This window comes from Pongo pygmaeus, chromosome 8 (assembly GCF_028885625.2).
Source record: "Pongo pygmaeus isolate AG05252 chromosome 8, NHGRI_mPonPyg2-v2.0_pri, whole genome shotgun sequence".
In the NCBI taxonomy this organism is placed as follows: Eukaryota; Metazoa; Chordata; class Mammalia; order Primates; family Hominidae; genus Pongo; species Pongo pygmaeus.
In genome coordinates, this window is record NC_072381.2 from 119689681 (window position 1) to 119699553 (window position 9873).

The following is a 9873-nucleotide window of genomic DNA, read 5'->3' on the forward strand; positions in this document are numbered from 1 at the left end:
AAGTGCTTGAAGCAGTATCACCATGATTTTATATATTAAAAAGTCTGGTGTACCAGACATTGAGTCATAATCATCTCTATTCAAGGGATACTTTCATTGATAACTTTGTTATTATGCTGCCCTTCACAGAAGACAACATCCGGGGCAGGATCACACGCTCCCTAGCAGATGCTGATCAGTGATGTCACAGAAATTACATGAATGCATTGTCTTTAAATAGCAGTTTAACCATGTTATAATGTAGGCTTTTTGTCTTGTTCCGGGCTGGTATTTGGGTGCCCTGATTGAATTACTTGGATTTAAACAGCAAACTGTGGGCTCTGGACTTACATAGTAAAGGCCTCTACTGTTTCTTCGTAGGAAATGGGTTTCTTGCCTTTGAAACATTTTTTCCCCTTTTGTAGTGACAGTGCCACTGAATAGTTCGGCTTTTGTCAGTCCCCCAGGAAAGTGCTATCCTATGGCCTAACTAGCCAAGCCTTTTTTCTTTCATTTAAAAGAAATTAGCTTTAATTTTTACCTTTAATTACTTATTCAAATAAGACAGAAATATATTTTCCTTGCAATAATTAAAACATTGCATATAGGCCATAAATTTCCTTATTTTCTCTGAACGATCCTGATTCCAGTCATCTTGTTGAATACCCTAGTTCTAATAATTGACTCTTGCTTTTCTAGAGAAATATTTCCAAATGATGCTAGTTTTGTCTCTTCCTTTTAAAGTTGTATACCACTTCTTTTTCTTGTCATTTTGCATTGACTGGGACCTCCAGAATAATGTTTCATGAAGTAGCATGTATCCATATCTGGTTCTTGACTTTTTCATCATTATAATTGTTTTCTATGGGTTACTTATCAGTTTAAGAATGCTTAATTCCTAGATGAACTAAGAGTTTATTATGTGTTGAGATTTATGGTATGCTTTTTCTTCTTCAAGATAATGCATTTTTTTATATTTAATCTGTTAATGTGATAGGTTATCCATTTGTATATTTTCAATCATTGAACAACCCTTGATTTTTTTGGATAAACTCTATTTGGTCGTTATGCATCATTCTATAAACCCTGCTGAATTTTTCATTTGCCAACATTTTATTTCAGATTCTTTTAATCTGTGTTCAACAATGAAATTTGTTTTCTTTTGCAATTTGTTTTGAATTTTTGGTATCAGAGCTATACTAACCTTATAATGGAAAATACATATTTCTCAAACTTTTACACTGATATATTCATAGTATTTTCTTATAATTTGAAAAATCTTGTCAGTATCTGTATTAAGGCCTCCATTTCAGTTCTGCTATTTCATATTGCCTTAGGTTGTCTATTTGTCTCTTTAATGAACCAGATTTTGGTTTTGTCATTTTTAAAATAAACACATTTATGCTATAAACTTCCTTAATTACTACTTAGGCAACCTTCCCAGTATTGATATGTATGTTTCTTTTTTCCCAAGAATTCTTTGGGAGTATATTTAACTTCTGGGAGGAGTACTGATTTTTCATTCACTTACATATGATCAATTTCTGCAGATGTTTCCTGTGTCTTTCGTATGTTGTTAACTGTACAACTAAAATTTGCTTTCAGCCTTATCTATGCTCTTTGATTCAAGGAGGCTGAGTTTCCTGCTAGGATCCCATCTTGTAGTTCAGTGTGTAAATAACCAAAACATTTCCTCCCTTGAGAACCCCCCAGGCCCTGCCCCAAGTCATTTCATGAACTACAAAGAAAACTTCAAATACAATGAACATTTTATTTTAAAAAACCTAACTCACCACTTGGTAAAAGGTCACCAAATGTTTATGAGAGAGGAAATAAGAATAAAAAAGACCTTTAGTTCTCAGAAACAAGTGTTAGAGAACTGATACACAACCCTCCAGAAATGAGGCAGAGATAATAGATGAAATGTTTCAACCTGTGTTAAAAAAAAAAAAAAAATGCCATCAGAGGAAAAGACAGGGGCAGCACAAGGAACAGCACTGCCAATTTTAAGAGGGTGATCACCCTAACCAAAAATCACCACTTTGTTCTTGGAAGGGGAATGAACATTAAAATCAGGGACTATTTATATTAAATAACTCTTCCCTTAAAAATGGCCCGACCACAGCAATGAATCTGTAAACACAAGAGTAATTTTTTTTCCCTAAAGAGTCAGTCAATTTAATCTCAAAAGATACTTTTCACTGTTCTAAATGACAGGATTTTAAGCATTTTTTCCTATATATAATACAGCATCACTTAAAATTTTATTTAAAGACAGTTGATTCAGGCCTGCCTTGGACTGGAAAGAAGTCTTTAACTTAGTGGGATCAGTGCTTCAGCTTGGTCCCAAATATTTTCCTCCATTATTGTTTCTCAAAACTCATGTCATAGATGGTTTTACAGATGACGTCAATGCTGTTTAAAATCACTGAAGACTGAGTTGGGCCTGGTAATATTGGAGAGAACTGAAGGCAAGGATGGTTTAATCCCCAACTGCTAAGTATTGGATAAGAGATGATGGCCAGGAGTTTAGGTCTTCTCACTCACCAAAGCCACGTGACCCATAAGACAGACAGGGCCCTGCTTCCTTGATTCATCTTCCACCAAAGTCTAAACAAACACGAGGTTTTTCACTATTTAAAAATCTTAGTAAAGCAATTGATGACAACTTCAAAAAAGAAAGAAACACAGAACATCCCTAAATACGTCTTGTTTACATCCAATAGACTTAGGTCTCCAAAGAAGCCTCCTTTTTGTTGTATTATTTCCTTTGGCTCTGAAAAGGGACAGAGCCTCCTCTTAGCCGAAGCTCTCCATTCACAGTACCTCAGTCTTTGCTTTTTCTTCTAAACAGACTCACTCACCCTTTCGCAGAGTTCTTGCTTTAACAAAGCAGGATTGTCACCAAGGTCCACATTGACATGAGAGTCTTTAGATGAAGCTTGTTTTCTAACTTGCTCCTTTCTTCTCCCATTCCTAGGGTACCATTCAAATACCAGCACCCACCCCCCACAAAAAGATAGTTAGTTATCCACTGTAGCAACCTTGATATACATAGAAAAAATGTGAGAAAAACTATTTTAGGCATAGAGGTGACAAATGTTTCAAACCCTGTGTGTTCATCACTGCTTACAGCACCTATTCAGAGATTTTGAGACTGTGGCACAACAGCGAGTGCCTATAAGTGATGTCTCTCACAGCAACAAGGGAGTGGAGGTTCAGATGCTTGCATGGATTTATTGGTTAGCCATTGTTGTGGGACCTCCAAATATCTCCAGCAGGTAAAGCAGGTAAGGAGGATAGGAATAAAGAACAGAATTTGCCAAAAGCAAAGGCAGCCCTAAGGCATGTTCTTTAGTGTACAAATGAGTAAATGAGTAAATGATTAATGATACTTTTTGACTAACCATCAGGGAGAAACCCCATCATAGCATGGATTCATCATTCACAACTTGCTGAGAATTTTGCCACTAGTTGGGTGGGCAACTTTGGGTAATTCAAACCACCTATGTGAGTCTGTTTCTTTAGTTTTAATGGTAGAAGTCCTGTGGAGTCACTGACTTTTTGGTTTGAAAACTCAGTCATAATCTGTCCCTGAGCTGCAGCTGTCCCCTGGAATCTACCCATAACTGTGTGGAGGGCAAGAACTGAAGCATCCCCAACCTCACGGGGAAGGACATTTGAACCAAGTGCAGGCACCTTTCTGGTTGGTCAGTGCCAGAGACTGAGCCGAATGCATGGCAAAGCCACTGCCGCTCCTTGGTGAGTGCCGAGCCCTTGCTCAGAGCTGGTGCCAAAAGCCACAAAGCACCACCTGGGTCAGAAGATGGGCCCCTACCTTAGTGACATTTCTGCTGGCCCCAAGGGAGGCTGGGAGTGACTGCTTACCTTGGCTTTCTGGAGGACAGTGCCTTTGCCTGTGACCATGACTGAGAGAGGCCTGTTCTTGAGTGTGGTTGCAGAGTTGACTGGGGTACAGTCTGGGGCGGAGGCGGGTGTGACAGCTTTGGGCTGTAGTTACAGGAGGAGAGCAAGGGCTGAGTCAAGGGGAGGGAGATGTGACCCACCTGCCCCAACCCATGTCCAGGGAGCCCTGCAAGCAGCCCAGAGGCCGTGGCTTCAGCACTCACGCGGGGGCTCACGTTCTCCAGGTGGGTGGTGTCCACGGTGGTGCCTAACGTCACAGGCCCTGCCTCAGCCTTCTTCAGGTTGTCCTTCACCTCCATGATGCTGAGCTCCAGGTCCACGCGCCTGCTCTCCTCACCCCGGCACTCCTCGTCAATTTCCTTCAGCTTCTGCTCCAGGCTGGCCAGGACTTCCTTGTCTGGAGAGAGAATTATGCAGGCGTCAGAGAACAGCATCTCAGCCCAGGCCAGGGAGCCCTGCTGGGTGGAGGCAGGATCTACATACCCCACCACCCGAGAAGGACCACAGGTCTAGCCCCAACACTCAGAGCCAGGAGGGGCCTGTATGCCAGGGTAGCCTAGAGGCCTGCTCTAGCTAGCAATCTGCAAAGGCTGGGAGGCTCTTGGGGAGAGAGCTCTGGCTTCACTAAAGGGCATGAGTCTGAGGCCTAAGTCCCTTCTTGTAGGTTCTTAGAGACTCTTGGTTGTTTTGACAGTGACCCAAAAGGGTGAGGGGCTTTATTCATGGCCCGTGGAGGAGGGCTGGGCAGCTTGACCTGCCCCACCAAGTTCCCTCAATCCTCTGGCTTCCCTAGGCCTAACAGAGCAGGAGTCGTCAGCCCTGGCTCCTCCTCTTAACCCTGGACATCTCGGGTTGATGCTGCCACACCATGAAATGATGCCTGGGCCTGTATCCTAGAAGCTCACTGCTGGAGGAAAGAATGGTATCACATATGTACCACATACAGTCCTGAGCACAGGGCCACTGTTTAAGAAAAATTCACAGATGCTATTGAAGGACCATCTCTAAAGAGGGAAGGAAAAGAAAACGTATACTAACAATGTTTTGAAGATTGGAGTTTAAAAAAATACAGTTCAAGCTGGGTGCGGTGGTTCATGCCTGTAATACCAGTACTTTGGGAGGCTGAGGTGGGCAGGTCACTTGAGGCCAGGAGTTCGAGACCATCCTGGCCAACATGGTGAAACCCCATCTCTACTAAAAATACAAAAATTAGCTGGGCATGGTGGCGGATGCCTGTAATCCCAGCTACTCAGGAGGCTGAGACAGGAGAATCACTTGAACCCGGGAGGCAGAGGTTGCAGTGACCCAAGATCATGCCACTGCACTCCAGCCTGGGCAACAGAGCGAGACTGTCTCAGAAAAAAAGCCAGTGGGTGACTTTGCACCCTCAAGACCTTCCCTCACCAGTCAGCTGAGTTTGTCCTCAAAGCTGCACTGCTGCTCATGCTTGTTCATACACCTCTACAATTTAAATAAGCACAAAGTTAACTCCATGAAAACTAAGTCAAATACTTTGGAAAGGTTCTAGAAGAGGCAGGTTGCAGCTGGGCATGGTGGCTCACGCCTGTAATCCCAGCACTTTGGGAGGCCAAGGCAGGTGTCCCTTGGGCTCAGGAGCTCTAGACCAGCCTGGGCAACATTGCAAGACCCCATCTCAATATTTTTTTAATTTTAAAATTTTAAATGCAGCAGATTGCCAGGAAATAGCTGTCAAATGATATGAGTGTGATTTGGAAGATAATCTAGAAAGACTTCTTGGCAAGTATCTTAAGTTTTTGTTGACTTTAAAGAAATGAAGGCTGGAAATGAAGGCTGATGCATTAACAGGTGTAGGTAATGCATGAAGGATGACATGAGACTCCAGTCAGCCGACCAGAGCTCAAAAAATCTGCAGTGCCAGGTCCTCAAAAGATGGGCCAAGGAATATGCATTTAAGTGACAATAAAACACAGCCTATGCATAATCCTATAAAACTTCCTCCTTTAACTAGCTTTTATGATGACCTGCTGGTCCTATTGATGTTCCGTCAGAGGCCTTCTCTCTATGTCCAGGAGAATGACCTTTCAGACAGGATTGGAAGAAAGAGGACACACAAGGGAGCACCCACCCAGACCAAGGGTTGAAGGAGCCAGGGCCCACTGATTGGGAAGGCAGGTGACAGCCAGATCTTCCGCCAAAAAGTTAAGCCTACATGGCCCTCTGAGCTGAGGGTCCCTCCCCACTGGGGGGCCCCTTACCTGTGCATTTCAGTAGGGTTTCCTTTAGCTCCCGTTTCTCTTTCCGGAGCTGAGCCAGGTGCCCCCGGATTTCTTCCTTCTTCTTTTCAAGCCTCTCCTTCTCCTCTGTGTACCGCTTCACCTCAGCTTCTGTCCGATTCTTGCCAAGCTTGATCTCTACAGACCCAGAGAGGGAAGCCCCAGGTCAGCACAGCTGGATCATGAGGGCTGTCCCCAGTCTACTCCCCCAGGCTCAAATAGAACCTGGGGCTTTGGCACAAAGCTCTGCTAGGCTGGATGCCAGACCTGGACAAGTCCCTCTATCTCTCTGAACTTGTTTCCTAATCTGAAAAGGATGGTGTGATGGTTAATATTGAATGTCAACTTGATTGGATTGAAGGATGCAAAGTATTGTTGCTGGGTTTGTCTGTGAGGGTGTTGCCAAAGGAGATTAACATTTGAATCAGTGGACTGGGAGAGGCCGACCTGCTCTCAGTCTGGGTGGGCACCACCTAATCAGCTGCCAGCATGGCTAGAATAAAGCAGGCAGAAGAACGTGGAAGGACTTGACTTGCTGAGTCTTCCCCAGCCTTCATCTTTCTCCCATGCTGGATGCTTCCTGCCCTTGAACATCAGACTCCAAGTTCTTCAGCTTTTGGATTCTTAGACTTACACCAGTGGTTTGCCAGGGGCTCTCGGGCCTTTGGCCACAGACTGAAGGCTGCACTGTCGGCTTCCCTACTTTTGAGGCTTTGGGACTTGGACTGATCCACCACTGGCTTCCTTGCTCCTCAACTTGCAGAATGCCTGTCGTGGGACTTGACCTTGTGATCGTGTGAGTAAGTTCTCCTTAATAAACGCCCTTTCATATATACATCTGTCCTATTAGTTCTGTCCCTCTAGAGAACCCTGACTGATACAGATGGAATCAGGCTAACTTCCCCAAGCACAAGTACCTGCACTGGTCACGCGCAACCTGTCCTTCACAGGTGGGCTGGCACCAGGTGGGGTGGCCACCACAGCGTCTGGGCAGCTCGGTGGGAAGGAGATTCTCTGCTGTTCAGTCTGGATTTTGATGGTGGTGATTCTCAGGGAAGCCTCCTCTGGCTCCAAACTCTGCAGCTGCTTTGGGGGAAAGCAGACCTGACTCAGCTGGCTGAAGGGGTGTGGGAAGGTGGTCTGGCTGTCCTGCAGGGGAGGGCCTGTACCTGTTCTCCCAGGTTCTCTGCACACTTTATGCAGGGCTCATCTGGGGTGGGACCTGGGCCTGGGTCTGCAGGGAGGGCCTCAGTTGCATTGTCCAGGCGGGACAACGTCGGGGAGGAGGCCTGGGCCTGTGCACTGCTGGGGCCGTGCAGAAAGGACTTGACAGGTGTGAGGTCCAGGTACACTCGGTCAGATTCTCTCTCATTTGGGTCATCTGCAACAGGGGTGGCTTCCTCGGTAGGCTCCACCTGCAGGAGAGAGTGAGTCGGGGGCATTCACCATTACCTCTACTCCCTCAGCTGTGGAGGGGGTACCAGCCCTGCCTCACAGCTCTGGTGCCCATCTCACAGTGTTCCAAGAGATCTCCCTCCCTCCTGGGGGGGCCACTGGTAGAGTCCTAGATATGTCACTCGAGGTGGAAGACCCAGACAGAGTACTTAACTTCTCTGAACCTTATTTCCTCATCTGTAAAGAGGAAAAGAGCAGCATCTTCCCATAAAGTGGTTAGGATTCAAGATCATCTGCAGAAGGTCCTCAGCTTAGCACAGGGTTCAGTGCCCAGCACATAGAAGTTGCCATCGGTGTGATCATCCCACTCAAAAACCGATTTGGACCTGGAAGCCTACTGGTGCCTCCACTCCCAATCCCACCACCACACCCCTAGCCCTGACCAGAGGGGTTCGCCGTTGTTTCATCTAGATAAGTCCCCAAGCCAAGCAAACTGCACAGCCTCCCATATAGGAGACAGCCTTGTTGCACTTAGGTGTCTGCACTACTGGCCTGGTAGGTGACTCAGAACCCACTCATCTCAGGGATACTCTAATGATCTCTGGCATCCAGGCATTGAGGTTGGTAGGAGGAGGGCTGGAGAGCCCCAGGCCGCTGCCTGGCCGGGTCCTTACCGCAGCTGTAAGCTCTGACAGTTCCACGTCGTCATACAGCTCCTCCTGGCGGTCCTGGCTAGGCAGGCCATCGATGTAAGTGTTGGGCTCTGAGAACTTTCTCTGCATCAGTCTGGAAACAGGGCGAGGTGGCATGCATGAAGCAGATGGGGCAGGGTGGCGAAAGCACCAGACTCCAAGGATTCCCAGTGATGAGTGGTTGCCGTGAAAGTGGCCACACAAGAGATCTGGGGGCTGACACTCACCTCCATGGATCTGAGGGCACCTCCTCCCTCTTTTCCCAGTGCCTTCTTCCTGGAATTCTTGGTTCGAGATTTTCCTCCCAGAAAGATAACCTTCCCTTACCCATACGCCTCGTCCTAGGATCCCTTTGCCATCTTGTCGCCGATTCCTCCCTTCTAGGATCTCCTTCCAGCAACCACAACAAAAAACCCCTTCTCATTTCATCTTCACAATACACTTGGGGTGGCGCAGGCCAGACACTATCCCCGTTTGGTCCATGAGAAAACTGATTGTTTCAGCGGCTCGGCCGGCTTACATGAGACTGGCTCTACCACCCTGACCAGGGAACGCCTCTCCCTCAGCCCCAGTTTGCTCGTCTGGAAACGGAAGCACCACCCCCTGACCTGCTTTTCTCCAGGGTGTGCTGGAGACCCAGTGAGGGATTCACCGGAAGGACGAGGAGGAGGTCAGGAAAGGTGACAGCTCTGCCTGGAGGAGCTGGAGAGTCTAACTGCCTCCGAGGACGCCAAAGCCGCCCCCGGGGCCCGGGGCCCGAAGCCTGTCTCGGCTCCTTGCTCTTAGCTCAGCTCCTGGCTCTTGGCCGGGCCTCCCTGAGGGCTACTCCTTGGCTTCACATCTTCCTGCTGCTGGGCAGAGTGGGGTGGGACCCTGTGCTCCCTGCTGCCCCGGACACTGGCTGACCCAGGGCCTACAGCATGGCCAGGAATAAGAGAGTATACGAGAGTATACAGGGGAAGGGCCCAAATTACTCACAAGAGAGAGTTTTTGGCTGCACTCACAATACAGGAAACCCTATCGGCATCCACGTAGTCGTAGGTGAACTCTTCTGGGTCTGTCTTGGAGCCTGACTCGGAGAGCAGGAGACCCAGCCAGTGGCCCATTTCCTCGGAAGACTTGGCCTGGAACGAGGCCGAGAGAGACATGAGCAGGGCCGGGCAGTGCTGCCTGGTGCCAGCCCCTCCCCACCAGGCCATGACCGTACCCCTACCGCAGAGCCTGCCCACGAAAGCCTCTGTAACAGCCCGGGGCTGTGCTCCTCCTGTTCACCAGCCTATCCCACCCCCCAGTGGCCCCAGATAATATTTCCTGTCAGTGACATCTTGATGCCACCTCAGTAATGCTGTGTGGACTTTTGTCCCAAGGGCCATATGAGATGTATAGACATTGTGTTTCTAGGAGCTGAAAACTTATCACCAGGTGGTCACTGTTAAAAACTGTTAGTGACCACCTGTTAATAGTTTTTAAAATGATTAAAAAATTGTATGTTTTTTAAGTTGACACTTGTATTTTATGAACAATGCATGTCATTCCCCCTATTCCCATATACAACAAGACTTCCTGGATCCCCAAGAAATAACAACATTCAAATTTATTTTTGTTTGTGGCTTCAGTAAAGTTGG

The 9873-nt window shown here is 47.1% G+C and overlaps 1 protein-coding gene across 10 annotated transcripts in view; it reads right to left on the reverse strand.

The window, feature by feature from the left end:
* The window catches only part of AFAP1L2 (actin filament associated protein 1 like 2), a 109962-nt gene continuing 100089 nt past the window's right edge, over positions 1–9873 (reverse strand). For 4 of the 10 annotated variants that reach the window (XM_054503848.2, XM_054503850.2, XM_054503853.2 and 1 more), the window contains 8 exons: positions 9227–9372; positions 8231–8342; positions 7331–7576; positions 7079–7247; positions 6144–6299; positions 4110–4303; positions 3868–3990; positions 1–2955 (listed from right to left, as the gene is read on the reverse strand). In XM_054503848.2, coding sequence (XP_054359823.1) covers positions 2929–2955; positions 3868–3990; positions 4110–4303; positions 6144–6299; positions 7079–7247; positions 7331–7576; positions 8231–8342; positions 9227–9372 — 1173 coding nt within the window. In that variant the 3' untranslated portion in view covers positions 1–2928. Of the gene's footprint in view, positions 2956–3602; positions 3991–4109; positions 4304–6143; positions 6300–7078; positions 7248–7330; positions 7577–8230; positions 8343–9226; positions 9373–9873 lie in introns of those variants that run through there. The other 6 variants (XM_054503851.2, XM_054503854.2, XM_054503856.2 and 3 more) reach the window with 2 other exon arrangements.